The sequence below is a fragment of the Pistacia vera genome, unplaced genomic scaffold (assembly GCF_008641045.1).
Source record: "Pistacia vera cultivar Batoury unplaced genomic scaffold, PisVer_v2 Contig204, whole genome shotgun sequence".
Lineage (NCBI taxonomy): Eukaryota > Viridiplantae > Streptophyta > Magnoliopsida > Sapindales > Anacardiaceae > Pistacia > Pistacia vera.
The window spans coordinates 1,354,430-1,374,190 of record NW_022196007.1 but is presented as its reverse complement, the minus strand read 5'-3'; the positions used below and the strand labels follow the sequence as shown (position 1 = coordinate 1,374,190).

Below are 19,761 nucleotides of genomic sequence, written 5' to 3'. Positions count from 1 at the left end.
GCATATATCTTTTTCTCTGTCTGCAGCAAGCTGCAACATGTCTGTCGGAGTTGGACCAATCTCCACCGGCTTCAATTTTAGAGCAATGCAACCTTTTCTTAATGCAATTGTCAAGCCAATATTTCTGAAGCATCAAGAATAGGATGTAAAGCTTCTAGTAGCAACCTCATTTGTGAGATAACCAGGATTACTGCACCTGAGCTCCTTACAGTGACGAAGTTCTCAGGTGCATTTCTTTATGAGGTCAACTGGTTAATGAAATGGGTTTATATTTTTAGACTACCAATAAATTTGCAATTTATTTCCTTTTAATTGGTCTGTTGTCTATTGACAGGATACTTTTCAGTTGATTGTGGTACTTTTTGGTTAAGGATACCAGTGGTCCTTCATTTGGAAGGAGAGTTGTCATTCTGGAGACTCTTGCAAAATATAGGTCATGTGTTGTGATGTTGATCTTGAATGCGATGATCTAGTGAATCAAATGTTCAGTACATTTTTCGATGTTGCCAGTTTGTTTTCTTGCATAATTGTCTTTTTAACATAATTTGGTTTGTGAAACCTTTTGCTGACTCTCAAGAGTCTGTAATATACTGATTTGATTGCTTTTGTTCTGATTTCCTTTCATGCAGTGATGATCATCCAGAAAATGTTTATCATCAATGCAAACAATCATGATTGTTCTATTAGAAGAAAGTGAGGATATTCGAAGACTTTTACTTGCTATATTGTCTGTATTAGGTCGTAACAAAAGTGTAAGTATTTCAAATCTTTACGAGCTTATGAAAATGGTTGTGTTTTTATGTTGTGGGTGTGTGTATAATTTCCTTTGTGTTAAAGTCTTTGTTGTATTACTTTGAATGACTGATTTTCTGGTTCTTAAATTGCCAGGTACCCCAAAGAGGCTTGCTATGATGTCTAAAGCAATGTGCTGGAAAACTTGAAGCTGGCATAAACAATTCCTCGTGTCATCAATGTCAGGCGATAGCAGGCCAGAAATAGTCAAATTGACTACCATGAAGTTATTTATGATATTTATCGTTGTGCTCCTCATATCTTATCAGGAGTTGTTCCATACCTCACTGGAGAGTTGCTGGTAATTATCGATTCCTGGTTAATTTTTCTAGGACAATACTATTACATCCTGATTTTGATACAGATCTGTCAGAATCTTAATTTCCTGACTACAATAGAGTTTAAAGATGATTACATGATGAATGGCTTCTTAGTAACCCTTTTTATCATCTGCAGACTGAGCAGCTGGACACTCGTTTAAAAGCAGTGCATTAGTCGAGACTGTTTGCTCTGCCTGAGTCTTCTAACACAGAAGCATTTCAGCCTATCTTTTCAGAGTTCTTGAAAAGGTCGACTGACAGAGTAGTTACTGTTCGTATGTCTGTCCTTGATCATGTCAAGACCTGCCTGCTGTCAGATCCTTTAAGGGCTGAGGCTCCCCAACTTCTCTGTAAGTTTGTGCATTTGTTTCAAATTAATGTAAGTGTTGCCTGCTGATTTTTGTTGTGGTTCAACATTTTCTAGCTGTCCTCTGTGACCGGCTCCTGGACTACGATGAAAATTACGAAAGCAAGTTGTTGCTGTAATTTGTGATGTGGCGTGCCAAGCTCTGAATTCTATTCCTGTTGAGACTTTGAAACTAGTTGCAGAGCGTATTCGAGACAAATCTGTATGTATAATGTTTCCTTTGTGTTGCTGATTTGTCCATAACTCTCTCTGTCCTCTCTCATTATAGAAATGTCTTGCTTCCCAATTTCAGCTACTGTTAAAATTTATACTATGGAGAGGCTGCTGAGGTTTTCAGAGTATATTGCCTGAGGTCCTCTGGTGGTTCAGTAGATCATAATGAATTGATTGATTCCTGGGAAAATTTTGAGGTGTTTCTATGACAGAGACTTCAGGTAATACTTCTTTTCACCTAAAACAGAATTTAGCAATGAGAAACCAAAGTGTATTAGCATTTAGCAATGAGAAACCATAATGTTTGTGACTGTTTAAATGTGGGACCCTCATGCTTCCTTTTCTGTTATTACAAAGCTAAGGGGTTTTACGACTGGTTTCAATTTGATTGAGACAATTTGGGGTAAAGCAAAAGCGCTATAAGTGTTTGCTCCTTGATGGATAATTTTTGGATAATTTCATTTATGTTTATCCAACTGTCTCACACATGTGATCCATTTTGCAGATCTGATACAATTGAATCTATCTATCGGGTTCCTTGTTCCCAACCGGATTCTCAGTAAAAGATAGAGTAAGACTTTGGGTGAGAGTTTTCTCTGGCTTTGACAGAGTTATGATGAAGCTCTGAGAAATCCTTGAGCAAAAACAAGGATGATGCTTGGTTTGATATTGAGCATCACATGACCTTTGAACTCTCATCTTTCATTTTGTGTATTTGATAGATTGTGCACTGATTTTCAGGGGATTTCCTCTTGGATTGCAGGTTGCAGCAAGAGATGCAGAGATATCTCTCTCTTAGGCAGATGCATCAGGTTCGCAAATTTTGGAAGTTGCATTACTAATAATGAAGAGACAGAATACATTTATAATTTATTTTGGAGCTAAACTAAATGGTTCTCATTCAAATACAGGATGGGGATGCCCCTGAGATCCAAAAAAAGTTTTATTTTGCTTCCGAGTCATGTCTCGTTCTTTTGCTGAGCTACAAAGCTGAGGAGAATTTTCAGATTCTTGATCAATTGAAAGATGCTAATTCTGGAAGATATTGACGAATATCTTGATCCAAACGTAGCTTTCATCAAGCTTGTTCTAGTCGGTAAGCAATAAGATACTGAGAGATCCTCGAGGTGGGAATTACATTGGCAATGGATTTGAGCGCTGTTTTTTGTCCATGTCTTTTAAGTAAATCATTGAAGAATCATATAAGGATTTGATATCTGCCATAAAATGTAGTAACTAATAATGGAGATTATTTGCTAACCCTGCTAATAAGAAAGAGACAGAACATAAGCTAAACAGGTAATTGTGTCTTTTTTGCTATAGCAACATGATCTTATCAGCCTTATCTATCCACTAACAACCGTTGCTTTCTTTCTCAGTTTGATTTTGCTAATATAAGTTTTTTTTGCAGATGATTTGCTTAAATACTGGGCGAAAAACACCGACTTTATGATTTCCTGAGCACTCTCTCTATGAAATGTTCGTATTTACTTTTCAACAAGGAGCATGTAAAAGAAATTTTTCTGGAGGTTGCCGTACAAAAATCATCTGGGAACGCACAATATACACAATCTTGCATGATATACTAGGGGAAAAAATATGTGCTCCTAAATTTATAATTGTATTCATCCATATAGATTTTGTTGTTAGTTTGCTCTTTGGCATGTTTCTTTGCTTGCAGTTTGTGTGTGGCATTATGTGAAGTTTTTTTTAATCTTGTCTTTTGTCACCCAATGCTTACCGCTACAATCTATCATGTGTAGCTTTTGCTTGCTGATAATGGTACTTTGCCCTATGGTTTTAAAGCAATTTTATGGCAACATACTTGATCTTTGTACTGCATTCTGGCCATTTCTTTAATGTTATTTTTTATTTGTTTACTTTACATTTACAACAGTACTTAGAATTTGCAGCATTGTGGCCTTCAATAACGGCATACTTTCTTGAGTTGTTTCTATTCTCCATTTCTTTTCTCCCATGAGAATAAATTCTAATTCTTGTTTGAAAATGTTATACACAATGCATTTCAGATTCTTGCACGCTTCAGTCCATCTTTGCTGGGTGGCACCGAAGAAGAACTGTAAATTTACTGAAAGACGACAAGAAATTATAAAAGAAGGTGTCTTGCATGTTTTAGCAAAAGCTGGTGGGACCATTCGAGAACAACTTGCACAGTCATCAAGGTGCGACTCTTGATGTTATTGACTTTTCAGAGCCTGTTTGTTGTATATTCTTATTACCTTCTTGTTGCTTGCTTGCAGTTCTGTTGACCTTGTACTGGAAGGCTCTGTTTAGAAGGAAGTCGGACAGGCCAAGTATGCTGTACATCACTAGCTGCAATAACAAAGGATGACGGCTCATGTCTCTCTCTGTTTTATACAAGGTTGTATATTATTCTTCTCATGACCAGTATAATAGCAATTAAATGATCTGTAATATGAATGTTAATGATATGTGCCAAAGTTGATGTGTTTTGTCCAATTCCAGAGGCTTGTAGACATGCTAGAGGAGAAGACGCTCAATAGTAAAAAATGAAAGGGCATAAGAGCAAAAACCCAGATATAAAAATCAAACACTTGAGTAGATTTCACTTACATTTAGAGCTCATTTCGAGTTGTTGTTCGAAAACGCACCTCTCGACGCGCAAAAAAAAAAAAAAAAGAAAAAAAAAAAAACCAAACCCTCTCGTTCTGTTTCAAATTTATCCCCAAGACTCGATGAGAGACAGGGGTTCAAGTTCAGTTCACTTCAGTTAGCTTCAGTTTCTCAGCTAAACGAGGTCGTCTGTGGTTCCGGAAAAATGCCTGGAGAGCTTGAACAGCAGCTGCAGGAGGTTGGATCGAAGCTCGAGGCGCCTCCGTCCAACAAAGACGCTCTCGTCAAGCTCTTAAAGGTTCGCATTTGTGAATATTGTTTCAACAATTGTTAAATTCGTTTCAAGTTTTTTTTTTTTTTTTTTTTTTGAAATTCGATTTTCGTTGAGAGGAGTTTACTAGGTTGGTAGTTAGTTAGTTCGTTTGTTGGTTCTGTTAATTCTGTTTTGTTTGGCTTTGGGGAGACTCGTGGAAAGTTAAGTGAACGAGAGGAATTGATTCGAGGTTTATGGTTTTGTGGTAGCTCAAGAGGGTGAGGATGTTTTGTTAGGGTTAGCTGAGGGAAAATTTGAAGTTTTACGTGTCAATTTGTTGTGTATGGAGGAGGGAAGAAGATATTATGGTAAAATTTTCAATTTGGACGGTTGAATTTGGTAATATGATGGTATTTTGCCAAAATTAGTCAAACTAGGGTTAATATGCACGCCTTGTTGATTTAAGAAGATTGCTGTTTACTTGCATGCTCGGACATTGATGAAAAAAAAGTTTAATTGGTTCAACTGGTGATAGATATTGTATAGTGTAAGATTCAAGATATTTTTATTTGGTCTCTCTAATAAGTTTTCTGTAATATCTTTTGAATTCAAAATATACAGTTTTGGTGAAAATATAATATATTGGCTTGAATTAGGATTCTTTACATAGTATTCTCAAATCGGCTACAACAGTATTTGGGATGGATAAGTGGGTTTGCTGGGAGAAAAAATTAGTGTGTCTGATTAGCCTTATAATGTTGCTCAGACCATCTTGTAGTTTATCTAGACCTTGTATAGTATTCAGTTAATCTTTAAGTTTTGATATAGAGTTTTCTAGTTCAGCTGCTCCATAAGCAGAGTTTTCTAGGTACCTTTGGTATGTTAACGATTCTAGGTCTGAAAATTTTTATGGAGTTTGCTCAAATATGCTTGATCCACCTTAAGGAGCAAAGTGCACCTAATCTACTGTATTATGTGCTGACTACCTGTTTGTAGCTTTGAATAGTCAGTTGGATCGTTAACAATAGAGGGATAGAGCCACATTGTATTGAACTTTGATGCCTTAAATATCCACGGATTAGGCAGTTTTCAACTTCACACCAGGGAAATGGGGCTGCTACTGAGAGAGTGGATCTGATGGAACCTAAAACGGGGTAGTTTCTTTTAGTATTTTTTGGTTTGGAACTTTTGACCTGTATGATATCTGATTAGATCAGACTGATAGTTTAGGAACTTACAAGTGATTGTCTGCTGCAAACATTGGCTTTTCTTTCAGTTGGGAATTATAATTGCAGATAGTTCTTCCATGTTTTTTCTATTGAACATGTAGCTAACAGAGAAATAAAAAAGAAAAAAGAACTTTACTTTCGGAACTTTCTTTTATGTGTATGAAGGCTTCCTTGTTTCATTGTTGCCTAATTGCAACGAGATTAAGGAGTTTTTAATCATAGAAGTAAACATTACCAATTTCTGATATGATAGTGAGGTCATGATATTGTTGAAACATGCTTCTTGGTGGTTAAGTGCATAATATATGATATGTTTAGTGGCTGATGATGTTAAACGATTGGTGTTACTAGTTTTGTGCTGATGTGGATAGGGGTGGTTTTAGAGTTTCACATGTCTTTATATATCTACAACAGAACTACAACAATGATCTTACCGGAATGTTCATTCTAAGTTTGAATTATTTTGTTTTTCATCACTACTTGACTGGCCAAATCTCTTGTTCATTTTGAAGTCATAAATATGGCAATCACTGCTAGGTTTCCTGCTGTCCTTCTGGCTGGTGAAAATTAACTTACTTAGTGATAAAACATATCAATTTTGGTTTTGATGTGGCCTGAAGTTTCAGGGATTGAAGCATGAATATTCTTCTGCTGCATATAAAGATTGTAGAGTAGAGCTTATTTGTGTTAAAAACCATCCAATAATCAACATTGATTTCCTTACTCTCATGTTTGTTCTGTTTATCCTGTTCACTTTTGTTTCAAGTAGGATGGATCCTCTCTCACTCTCTATCATTATATCTGAAGTATATTAGTTATTATGATAATTGTTTTATCTTGTGTACAAATGACAGAATAATTATTCCACAATACTCACAATCAAGTTAGATGCCTTTATGTGGGCACCCACTTATTAACATTCATTATTATTCTATTTTTGTTACTTGGTAATATTGTGCATATATCTTTTTCTCTGTCTGCAGCAAGCTGCAACATGTCTGTCGGAGTTGGACCAATCTCCACCGGCTTCAATTTTAGAGGCAATGCAACCTTTTCTTAATGCAATTGTCAAGCCAGTATTTCTTAAGCATCAAGATAAGGATGTAAAGCTTCTAGTAGCAACCTGCATTTGTGAGATAACCAGGATTACTGCACCTGAAGCTCCTTACAGTGACGAAGTTCTCAAGGTGCATTTCTTTATGAAGGTCAACTGGTTAATAAAATGGGTTTATATTTTTCAGACTACCAATAAATTTGCAATTTAATTCCTTTTTAATTGGTCTGTTGTCTATTGACAGGATACTTTTCAGTTGATTGTGGGTACTTTTAGTGGGTTAAAGGATACCAGTGGTCCTTCATTTGGAAGGAGAGTTGTCATTCTGGAGACTCTTGCAAAATATAGGTCATGTGTTGTGATGTTGGATCTTGAATGTGATGATCTAGTGAATCAAATGTTCAGTACATTTTTCGATGTTGCCAGGTTTGTTTTCTTGCATAATTGTCTTTTTAACATAATTTGGTTTGTGAAACCTTTTGCTGACTCTCAAAAGTCTGTAATATCTACTGATTTGATTGCTTTTGTTCTGAAATTTCCTTTCATGCAGTGATGATCATCCAGAAAATGTTTTATCATCAATGCAAACAATCATGATTGTTCTATTAGAAGAAAGTGAGGATATTCAAGAAGATCTTTTACTTGCTATATTGTCTGTATTAGGTCGTAACAAAAGTGTAAGTATTTCAAATCTTTACCAGCTTATGAAAATGGTTGGGTTGCTTTTATGTTGTGGGTTGTGTATAATTTTCCTTTGTGTTAAAGTCTTTGTTGTATTACTTTGAATGACTGATTTTCTGGTTCTTAAATTGCCAGGATACCCCAAAGAGGCTTGCTATGAATGTTATAAAGCAATGTGCTGGAAAACTTGAAGCTGGCATAAAACAATTCCTCGTGTCATCAATGTCAGGCGATAGCAGGCCAGAAAATAGTCAAATTGACTACCATGAAGTTATTTATGATATTTATCGTTGTGCTCCTCAGATCTTATCAGGAGTTGTTCCATACCTCACTGGAGAGTTGCTGGTAATTATCGATTCCTTGGTTAATTTTTCTAGCACAAATACTATTAATCCTGATTTTGATACAGATCTGTCAGAATCTTAATTTCCTGACTACAATAGAGTTTAAAGATGATTACATGATGAATGGCTTCTTAGTATACCCTTTTTATCATCTGCAGACTGAGCAGCTGGACACTCGTTTAAAAGCAGTGCAATTAGTCGGAGATCTGTTTGCTCTGCCTGGGTCTTCTAACACAGAAGCATTTCAGCCTATCTTTTCAGAGTTCTTGAAAAGGTCGACTGACAGAGTAGTTACCGTTCGTATGTCTGTCCTTGATCATGTCAAGACCTGCCTGCTGTCAGATCCTTTAAGGGCTGAGGCTCCCCAACTTCTCTGTAAGTTTGTGCATTTGTTTTCAAATTTATGTTAAGTGTTGCTCTGCTGATTTTGTTGTGGTTCAACATTTTCTAGCTGTCCTCTGTGACCGGCTCCTGGACTACGATGAAAATGTACGAAAGCAAGTTGTTGCTGTAATTTGTGATGTGGCGTGCCAAGCTCTGAATTCTATTCCTGTTGAGACTTTGAAACTAGTTGCAGAGCGTATTCGAGACAAATCTGTATGTATAATGTTTCCTTTGTGTTTGCTGATTTGGTCCATAACTCTCTTTGTCTCTCTCTCATTATAGAAATGTCTTGCTTCCCAAAATTTCAGCTACTTGTTAAAATTTATACTATGGAGAGGCTGGCTGAGGTTTTCAGAGTATATTGCCTGAGGTCCTCTGGTGGTTCAGTAGATCATAATGAATTTGATTGGATTCCTGGGAAAATTTTGAGGTGTTTCTATGACAGAGACTTCAGGTAATACTTCTTTTCACCTTAAACAGAATTTAGCAATGAGAAACCAAAGTGTATTAGCATTTAGCAATGAGAAACCATAATGTTTGTGACTGTTTAAATGTGGGACCCTCATGCTTCCTTTTCTGTTATTACAAAGCTAAGGGGTTTTACGACTGGTTTCAATTTGATTGAGACAATTTGGGGTAAAGCAAAAGCGCTATAAGTGTTTGCTCCTTGATGGATAATTTTTGGATAATTTCATTTATGTTTATCCAACTTGTCTCACACATGTGAATCCATTTTGCAGATCTGATACAATTGAATCTATTCTATCTGGTTCCTTGTTCCCAACCGAGTTCTCAGTAAAAGATAGAGTAAGACTTTGGGTGAGAGTTTTCTCTGGCTTTGACAGAGTTATGATGAAGGCTCTTGAGAAGATCCTTGAGCAAAAACAAAGGTATGAATGCTTGGTTTTGATATTGAGCATCACATGACCTTTGAACTCTCATCTTTCATTTTGTGTATTTGATAGATTGTGCACTGATTTTCAGGGGATTTCCTCTTGGATTGCAGGTTGCAGCAAGAGATGCAGAGGTATCTCTCTCTTAGGCAGATGCATCAGGTTCGCAAATTTTGGAAGTTGCATTACTAATAATGAAGAGACAGAATACATTTATTAATTATATTTTGGAGCTAAACTAAATGGTTCTCATTCAAATACAGGATGGGGATGCCCCTGAGATCCAAAAAAAAGTTTTGTTTTGCTTCCGAGTCATGTCTCGTTCTTTTGCTGAGCCTACAAAAGCTGAGGAGAATTTTCAGATTCTTGATCAATTGAAAGATGCTAATGTCTGGAAGATATTGACGAATATTCTTGATCCAAACGTTAGCTTTCATCAAGCTTGTTCTAGTCGGGTAAGCAATAAGATACTGAGAGATCCTCGAGGTGGGAATTACATTGGCAATGGATTTGAGGCGCTTGTTTTTGTCCATGTCTTTTAAGTAAATCATTTGAAGAAAATCATATAAGGATTTGATATCTGCCATAAAATGTAGTAACTAATAATGGAGATTATTTGCTAACCCTGCTAATAAGAAAGAGACAGAACATAAAGCTAAACTAGGTAATTGTGTCTTTTTTGTTATAGCAAACATGATCTTATCAGCCTTTATCTATCCACTAACAACCATTGCTTTTCTTTCTCAGTTTGATTTTGCTAATATAAGTTTTTTGTTTTGCAGGATGATTTGCTTAAAATACTTGGCGAAAAACACCGACTTTATGATTTCCTGAGCACTCTTTCTATGAAATGTTCGTATTTACTTTTTAACAAGGAGCATGTAAAAGAAATTTTTCTGGAGGTTGCCGTACAAAAATCCTCTGGGAACGCACAATATACACAATCTTGCATGGATATACTAGGGGTAAAAAATATGTGCTCCTAAATTTATAATTGTATTCATCCATATAGATTTTGTTGTTAGTTTGCTCTTTGGCATGTTTCTTTGCTTGCAGTTTGTGTGTGGCATTATGTGAAGTTTGTTTTTAATCTTGTCTTTTGTCACCCAATGCTTACCGCTACAATCTATCATGTTGTATGCTTTTGCTTGCTGATAATGGTACTTTGCCCATATGGTTTTAAAGCAATTTTATTGCAACAGTACTTGATCTTGGTACTACATTCTGGCCATTTCTTTGATGTTATTTTTTATTTGTTTTACTTTTACATTTACAACAGTACTTAGAATTTGCAGCATTGTGGCCTTCAATAATACGGCATACTTTCTTGAGTTGTTTCTATTCTTCATTTCTTTTTCTCCCATCAGAATAAATTCTAATTCTTGTTTGAAAATGTTATACACAATGCATTTTCAGATTCTTGCACGCTTCAGTCCATCTTTGCTGGGTGGCACCGAAGAAGAACTGGTAAATTTACTGAAAGACGACAACGAAATTATAAAAGAAGGTGTCTTGCATGTTTTAGCAAAAGCTGGTGGGACCATTCGAGAACAACTTGCACAGTCATCAAGGTGCGACTCTTGATGTTATTGACTTTTCAGAGCCTGTTTGTTGTATATTCTTATTACCTTCTTGTTGCTTGCTTGCAGTTCTGTTGACCTTGTACTGGAAAGGCTCTGTTTAGAAGGAAGTCGGAGACAGGCCAAGTATGCTGTTCATGCACTAGCGGCAATAACAAAGGATGATGGGCTCATGTCTCTCTCTGTTTTATACAAGGTTGTATATTATTCTTTCATGCATGACCAGTATAATAGCTATTAAATCATCTGTAATATGAATGTTAATGATATGTGCCAAAGTTGATGTGTTTTGTCCAATTTCCAGAGGCTTGTAGACATGCTAGAGGAGAAGACTCATTTGCCGGCTGTTCTACAATCTCTGGGATGTATTGCAGAGACTGCAACGGCAGTTTTTGAAACTAGAGAGAGTGAAATTGTAGAATTCATAAAAAGCAAGATTCTTGGGTGCGGCAATGTATGTTTTCCAAGGTCCACTGGACTTGTGTAACTTCCCTCTACAACCTCATTATCTATAGTTATTTTATGTAAATTGTGTTTCTTTGTTTCAGAAAAAAGTAGAGAGTGAAGCATCTTGGGATGACAGAAGTGAACTTTGTTTATTGAAGGTTTGTCATTTTAAATGAGTTTTATTTTAACTTTATTGTTTATTTTGAGATAATAAAGATTGCTGTAGATTCATGTCTTGTGGGATATTGTTCTATATGTTATTATCTTCTGATACTTTTGTTGAGGCTATTTTTTAATGGATCATCTTTGTATTGGGTTACACATGCAAACTTGTTTTGGGTGGTCTTGCAGATTTATGGAATTAAAACATTGGTCAAGAGCTACTTGCCTGACAAAGATGCCCACCTTCGTCCTGGAATTGATGAACTTCTGGGAATTCTGAGAAACATGCTTTCTTTTGGTGAAATGTCAGAAGATTTAGAATCAAGGTAAATGACTCACATGGGTCTCTCTCTCTCTCTCTCTCTCTCTCTCTCTCTCTTTCAACTAAGCTGTATTATAATCCAATTGCTGGTTTTATTGATTGGTTCTCTTAGAATGTCTCACTAGTTTGATAAGAGTAGAATTACAACTCTTTGCCATATTACAGTTCAGTTGATAAAGCCCATTTGAGGCTGGCTTCAGCAAAGGCAATTCTTCGTTTGTCAAAGCACTGGGATCAGAAGATACCTGTTGATGTCTTCCACTTGACTGTGAAGACTCCAGAGGTGAGATCATTTAGTATTTTATATTGCTGCATCTAATATTGTTGATATAGATGATTGCTTTTCTTGTATTTAATTGATTCCCTTTGCCCTTTTGGGTCTTGTAGATATCTTTCCTTCAAGCTAAGAAACTATTCCTGAGCAAAGTTCATCAATATGTAAAGGACCGGCTTTTGGATGCAAAATATGCTTGTGCATTCTTATTTAGTATAACTGAATCTAAGCCACTTGACTTTGAAGAGGTATTTATGTAGACTTGATTAGTTCCAAGTGATTCTCTATGGTTGAGGCAGTGTATGTAATGCTTTCCACCATGGTTGGAATTTTGAAATTTTTTTGGCAAAAATTTCATATCCTGTTTGAAATGGCAGGAGAAACAGAACCTGGCCGACATCATTCAGATGAAGGCACGTCAGATCTCTGTGCAGTCTGATGCAAATTCATCGACAGCATATCCTGAATATATTCTCCCGTATGTGGTTCATACTTTAGCGCATCATTCATGTCCAAATATAGATGAATGCAAGGATGTCAAAGCATTTGAATTGGTATACCGGTACGTGTAATTTTACATTTTATTGTCTTGTGTGTATTTTTGAAAACTATTTATGTTTAATTGTTTTATTATTTTGATTAGACACATACTCACAGGGTCCCATGGACTCTTTTTAATTCAATAAATGCAAAAGTACATGGGTTTTGGAGAATGGCTCATTGATTGATCCAACCCAGGGCAAAATATTCTGAATCAATGATTTTATTTTTAGATTGTATAAAAGGGATTTATCCTTATTGAATTCTGTTATGTTCTTTACTTTTCAGGCGACTGTACTTAATCATTTCTGTGTTGATTCATAAAGATGAAGATGTCAAGTCAGAAGCTAGTAACAACAAGGAGAAGGAGAGTATTTCTCCAATAATCTCTCTTTTTCATAGTATTAAGTGCTCAGAAGACATAGTTGATGCAGCCAAGTCAAAGGTATGGGAATAGAGTTTTCATCTTCATATGTTTGCTATTGTTTTTCCTTAACTTTTGAGCACATGGAAAGCCACGAGAACGCAGAAAAAATGTAATCTTCAAACTTATGTATTGTTTAATTTCCAGAATTCACATGCTATTTGTGACCTTGGATTGTCGATCATAAAGCGTTTATCACAAAAGGAGGATGATACACAAGAGATGATTTCATCCGTCTCTCTGCCCCCAATGCTGTACAAACCATATGAAAAGAAAGAAGGTGATGACTCTCAGGTAAGTTTTCTCCTGGAAAGTTTTAACCTTTTCTGGCTTAGTCAAATTTATGAAAGCCTAGATTCTGTGGAAGTAAAAGTTGCTCATTCACTGTCATTATTAGGTTGGATGTGATAAATTGTATCAGCTCTTATGTGTTGGCTTTATGTCACATCTTTGCTTCTCACTTGTTTAATCTCCAGCGGTCTTGAATTTTCTCTGTTGTTTTTGTCTGTAAGAAACTAGGTTTCTAAGTGGCAATTTTTGCTTCAACTATCATACCGTATGAACTTTTAGAGGCCATGGGGTGTAATAATTGATTAAGTCTTTGCTTTAATCACACAGTATCCAACCAAGTAAAGCTCTTAACACTTAGGGTGCGTTTGATTCAAGGAATGTTGGATTACTGGAAAGTTAGATTATCTTGAAAATTACTGGGAATCTTTAGGATTATGTGTTTGGTTAACTGGAATAAATTGGTAGGTATATTTTATTAATATATTTGGTTGGCAGAAATAAATCGGTGGGTATGTTATTTAAATTACTGAATTGTCCCCTAATTAAATATTATTATTTAATATTGTTATTTAGATTATTTTATAACCCCCCTAGATTTAAAAACTTAGCAAAAACAACCCCATAACAAAAGTTTAGAAAATCAACAATGCACCCCTACCAACCCAGACATTGTTGTCGTCGGAAATTACCGTCGGCAGCTGGCAACCTAACTGCGCACGGAAGGCAGGAAATGGCCTCCGTGCGCCGTAGGGCCATTTTCGGCTAGAGATCTGGCCAGAAATGGCCAGATCGTGACAAATCTGGTCGGAAACGACCAGATTAGATCTGGCCGTTTTCCAGCCAGATCTGTCATGATCTAGCCATTTGAGGCTAGATCTGTGGCCGGAAATGGCCATATCAGTGCACGACGGCCATTTGCGGTCATTTCTGGCCTTCCATGAGTAGTTCCGGCTGCGGCGATGGCTGGCTGCCGACGGCGGCAGGTGGGTGGGGGTGGTGACTTGGGTGGGCTGCAATTTGTTTTGTATTCAAGGGTAATTTTGTCCAAAAAGTTAATTAATTGGGGTGAAATAGTAAAAGCCATATTCATGTAAATTAATTTAAAAATAAGGGTATTATTGTCCTAAAATTTTATTAATAAGGGATAAAATTGTAACTAAAAAAAGATTTCCTTTGTAATCTTACAATACCTAAGAAAATAGAGGTAATCAGATTACTTCTAATATTACCAACAGTAACTACTATTGGTATTTGAAGATTACTAGAATCTTATATTATTTGACAATCAAATGTGGTAATCAAGTAATATAAGATGACATAACTCCAGTAATCCCACGTAACCTCCAACCAAACGCCCCCTTATAGTTAGATTTCAATTATCATCATATCTACAGCCTGATTATTCTGCTTGCAGTGATTTATCATTTACTGAGGGCTAACTAGTATATTTCTGACACCATTGATATATTCTGAAGAAGAGAAATAACTCTACTACAAAATATTTATACATCCCAACTATTTTACAACTAAATTTATTTTATTTTACTACTTGCTAGGTTTTCAGCTTTTTTTTTTTTTTTTTTTTTTTGGGTGATATCATATCTGTTCATATCATGGTTTCTTTTTAGGTAAGTGAAGGGAAAACATGGTTGGCTGATGAGAGTGTCTTAACTCACTTTGAATCGCTAAAGTTAGAACCTGATGAACCGGTAAGTTCTAGAGTTAACTCTCAACTACTTCTATATGAGGTTATTTGGCACATTTTGCAACTATCACTAGCTTTTAATTTTCTTTCTTTGATCAATCAGGTTGGTGAAGAAATTGCTGAGGATGAGGCTCTGAACGATGATGAAAGAGATGGAAATGAAGTGCCTCTGGGGAAAATGATACAGCGTTTAAAATCTCAGGGAAGCAAGGCTGGAAAGGCCAAGAAGAAAAAGTCTTCATCAGCTGAAGTGAATAATGCTGAAAATGATGTTGATATTCTGAAAATGGTGAGGGAGATAAATCTGGATAATCTGGGGAGCTCTAATAAGTTTGAATCAAGCAATGGTCATAAACATTCTCCGAAGAAAACAAAATTGGATCTGGAGAATCAAGAAAGTAAAAAAAGAAAAGCCGCTGATCCAGCATCCATATCAGTACCTAAGCGTCGAAGGTCATCGTCTGCTCATAGTGGTTTCAAATCTCCGAAGAGTGCTTCAAAGGGTTTTTTGAGAGTTTCTGGGGATGGTTCACATGAACCAAAGGTTTCTTCATTTCCGTCCATCGAAATGGATACCGACATTCCTGATTCAGAAGGTGGAAAATCTATGGAGAAAAAAAAGGTCAAAAACACCAAGTCAGATTTGTTGGCATCAGGCTTCCAAAGGAGGAGAAGCGTCACATCAAAACGTAAAAGGAAAGGTTCTGATACAGATCATGATGATGAAGCAAATGAAGTTGGGGAATCAGATGATGATGAGGATATGAAGGTGAGCTCTCTTCTGGTTGATTTGCTTCACGAGGTGCATTCACTAATGTCTTGTGTTATTGGTTTGAATCTTAACTTTGTCTTTATCTCTTCTGCAGAAGTCTGATTTGCTAATGGAAACTGATGAGACCAGTCCAATTAGTAATTCAAAGTCTCCCACTGGATCTACCAAGAAGCGTAAAAGAAGAAGCATCGCTGGATTGGCAAAGGTCAGTGTTTGCATATCCTTTTAAATCATCATGATAATGATATCTCTTTCAGCCTCATTATATGCTTCTTGTGAAACACTGTTAATTGTTTTCTGCACTAAACCTTTTACATACATTGGAATGCTAACCTTGACCTAGGCTTTTAAAATATCATTATTTTAATTTAAAACATATGTTCTAAACTGCTGATTTTTGACATCTTTTGGCTATTCTTTGGTTTTTTTTGTTTGTTGATCTTTTCATATGTCCATATGCTGAAAAGTATGATTGTCAAGGTATTTTCTGCTCATTATGGTATGTTTGAATAATTTGAGTCTGTGAGCAAACTTTTTTGCAGAATGGTGCTTAAATTTTATCTCTACTATTTGTAAAGTATAACTGCAGTTTGGATTGGAATTCATCAATGTTTTTCTTTAATTTCTTTTGCCCTTCCTTAGGGTAATGTCTTTTTCTCGTTGCACAACCAATATTGATCATAGCTGTTCTCTTTTATTTGGATTTTTCCAACTAATGCTTAGAATTATTGCCCATAAATTTTGTTTTTACTCTTTGTTTTTTTCCTCTGTAAAACCTTTAGATATTATACTTCTTTCGTCTCTTGAGGTTCTCCCCTCCCCAACTCCATGCTCTGATTCTTATACAGAGATCTATGGTATTGTGATGCTATTACGTTATTTTATATAATTATTCTGATGACTTTTTTGAAAACTTATCTCAAAGGTTTATTGTTCATCTATAACTTGTAACATGTAATTATGTGGCTTATTTGATTTTTTTTCTTCTTCAGTGTACAACAAAGAACCATGGAGTAAATATAGAAGACTTGATTGGTTACAGAATAAAAGTTTGGTGGCCCATGGATAAGGAGTGAGTATTTTATCTATTCATAGGCAGACTAATAGGAAAAGGGAAAATTACAGCATTCAGACTACATTCGATGCTTGCATTCTTGTATGCATATAATTGGAATTTAGAGTTTGTCTTTCCAATAAAATTTTCTTTATTCCTTTTTTTTTTTTTTTTTTTTTTTTTTTTTTTTTTTTTTTGCTTGTTGTTGGGGGTTGGGAACCAGTATTGCTGCAATGGTTTTGACTCATTTAAGTTCTATTTCTTGTTCTTGATCCATATTAATCACGTTTCTTGTTTTCAGTATGTGTTTGAGCCTTGCACAAAAGGGCCTACTTTAATTTAGTCTCTTTTTTTTTTTTTGGTGTCTTATCTCCTTCTGCAACTGAAGATTTTTAGTGCAACCCTTGAGCATTTCTTATGTGAATGTAATGTATTGTTTGAAATTAAAGATACCATGCTAATGTGTTAAATCAACAGGTTTTATGAAGGCACTGTTAAATCTTATGACCCTATACAACAGAAGCATGTGGTAGGCTGTGCCTTCTTGCTCCCTTTATCTCTGAGTTCTTATCTTGGGACTACTGAGTCAATTATTTGTCCCTTATTTTCACTGGATCTTAAAGGAATAACACTGATTCTTTTCTCTGATGTGATAGATACTATATGATGATGGAGATGTGGAAGTTCTCCGTTTAAATAAAGAGCGATGGGAGCTCCTTGACAATGGTCGCAAGCCTACAAAGGTTTAGGTTTCTTGATTTTAGCATTCTTTCCTTGAGTCAAACCATTCCATTCTCCCCCTAGTTGTCTGAAATGCAGTGAGTGGTGATCTGGAATTCTAATCATTTTTCCTTGACCATTCTTCTCTTACAGAAATCAAAGTCAAATTTGCGGAAGAGTGCTCCTTCTGCAGAAGTGTAAGTATTGCCTTTAAAGCAGTTTTTGAATAGTTCTCTTTCACAAACTGGCAAAAATTCTTTCCATGAAATAGAACTCACGTGAAGTTTAGTGGCATAAATGTTCTCTCTGCAATAGCACTAAGGGTTAATCAAATACAATATCATTCTCATTTTACTTCTTTAACTGTTTCATAGATCACCTGGGCAGAAAAACAAAAATTCAGGTGGTTCTCGTCAGAATAAGAAATCGACAAAGATGTGAGTAAAATATTGCATGCCAGTGCAAGTCTACCAGTTTATTATTATTTAAGTGGTTATACGCTGATTTATCTTTGTTTTCTAGTGTTAAAGGGAAGAGAACTCCAAAGAAAAGCTCGAAGCATACGCCAAAAAGTGCATCAAAGAAGAAATTCAGTGAAGATGAGGATGAAGGGAAACCTGATGTTTCAGATCATAAACGCACTAGAGTGTCAAAGATTCCTAAGACGAACTCAGGTTATTTGTTTCATCAGTTTCGTATTAATGTCGTCTTTGTATTGCATTTCTGAGAAAACTTTCTCAGCTACCATATACATAATATCTTGTTTTTTTGGGTTTGTTTATTTTATTTTGTCCTCCAGGTGATTCTGAAGACAAACAAGCTGCCATGGAGGATGAGAATCTTATTGACAGGGAGGAATCTGATCAGGAAGTGAAATCAGTTTCGGAAGGAAGACCCATTGAAGATGCAGAGGGGAGCCCAAATCATGCTGAGGAGTCGGATGAAGAAGATAAATTGGATTCTGAAGAAAAACTTGCTGAAGATGTGGAGACTGCCCCACAAGAAGAAACAAAAGTTGATGAAGACGAAGAAGCGGATGAATCAAGCAAAGGCACAAGAGAAGAAGCTAATGAGGAGGAAAAATCAGATACTGAAGAGAATCAAGAAATTGATGATGGTGGGACGAGTCCTGCAAATCTAGAGAAAGATGATGCTGATGCAGAGGAAGATGATGCTGAATTATCTGATGATGAGCCGCTTGTACTTCACTCTTAACGTTGCATTTATACATGAATAATACTGAGCTCAAATACTAATGCATTTGAGATTCTAATCCGATTGTTTCCCCTTATGCAGAGCAAGTGGAAGCGTAAAGTTGGAAAACCAGGCTCAAGGCGAGCAGGATAAGCAGCGCAGCGACTGTACTAATAGCCAAACAAGTATACAAAGCTTTGATGCAGTATCACAACTCTGTGCCTTGACTCTAGTCAGACTGAAAGTAAAGAAAAGATGAATGCCAATTTAACTTTGTAAACACACTAATAAATGTCTTGGAGATTCGCACAAAATGTAAAAATAACAATAGGCATTCGTTGCAGTGGAGCTGGTAGGTAAGAAGAATGAATGTTAGTGTTTATTACTTACAATATTGGGGAGATGATCCGTTTGAAGTAACCCTTGTACTAGTACTAGTAGTGGTAGATGTTAAGATTGTTACTATTGACGTTTGTGGGTGTAGATCTTCTTTCTAAATAGGCTTGATTGATTAAGTTATTAAGTAGATAGGCCACAGCCACAGCCACATGTACAGTACAGTACAGCTACATTTTGGGATTAGTTGTATGTTAGTTTTTTTTTTTTCACGCTTCATTCCTCTTTAACTTCCTTCAAACACCCTTTTCTCTATCCTCTCTAAACAACTCAATGATATCAGTCTATGATCTTGTGTCTTGTGTATGTGAACATGAATATAGGCATTCTCTAAAGTAACTCAAATGTGAGCAACTGATTTTGACCATAGATACTAAGCAAATTGTAGTGGAAGCATCGGTACGCCTTCCAATCTTGAATAATGTAAAGATTATTTGAGCCATCATAAATTCACGCTGGCAACAACAATGATAATAATAGATCATTTCATGGAGCATGCAATGGTGTGAATCTCTCCATACTAATAATAAGAAAGGAATGAGATTATTATTCCACCGACCACCATAATAAATCATAAATGTGGTCAAAGAATAAAAACCCAAAAGGAAGGAATAGGAATATGAATACGAAGATGGAGAGTAGACCAGTCAAAGCCTATGATGTAGAAGGTAGAGACCAAACAGGACTTGGTTTATGTGAAAACGGTCAAAGCAACGCAAACCCAAGTTACCACGGGTTGGTAGGAAGTTGGTTTT

The 19,761-nt window shown here is 36.0% G+C and overlaps 1 protein-coding gene across 1 annotated transcript; it reads left to right on the top strand.

The window, feature by feature from the left end:
* Positions 1-4,477: 4,477 nt before the first annotated feature.
* On the top strand, positions 4,478-19,121 carry LOC116128787 (sister chromatid cohesion protein PDS5 homolog A-like). Its single transcript, XM_031414543.1, has 33 exons — positions 4,478-4,585; positions 6,753-6,956; positions 7,068-7,249; positions 7,374-7,500; positions 7,640-7,849; positions 8,007-8,223; positions 8,300-8,445; positions 8,541-8,686; positions 8,973-9,122; positions 9,239-9,287; positions 9,389-9,580; positions 9,908-10,090; positions 10,542-10,696; positions 10,775-10,901; positions 11,010-11,159; positions 11,254-11,310; positions 11,504-11,640; positions 11,802-11,919; positions 12,024-12,158; positions 12,288-12,472; positions 12,739-12,895; positions 13,022-13,168; positions 14,794-14,874; positions 14,974-15,639; positions 15,737-15,847; positions 16,635-16,714; positions 17,174-17,225; positions 17,353-17,439; positions 17,570-17,613; positions 17,791-17,853; positions 17,939-18,090; positions 18,216-18,616; positions 18,713-19,121. Exons 1-33 carry the CDS (start codon positions 4,493-4,495, stop codon positions 18,761-18,763), a joined length of 5,055 nt encoding a protein of 1,684 aa, XP_031270403.1. The 5' UTR covers positions 4,478-4,492; the 3' UTR covers positions 18,764-19,121.
* The last annotated feature ends 640 nt before the right edge of the window (positions 19,122-19,761 follow it).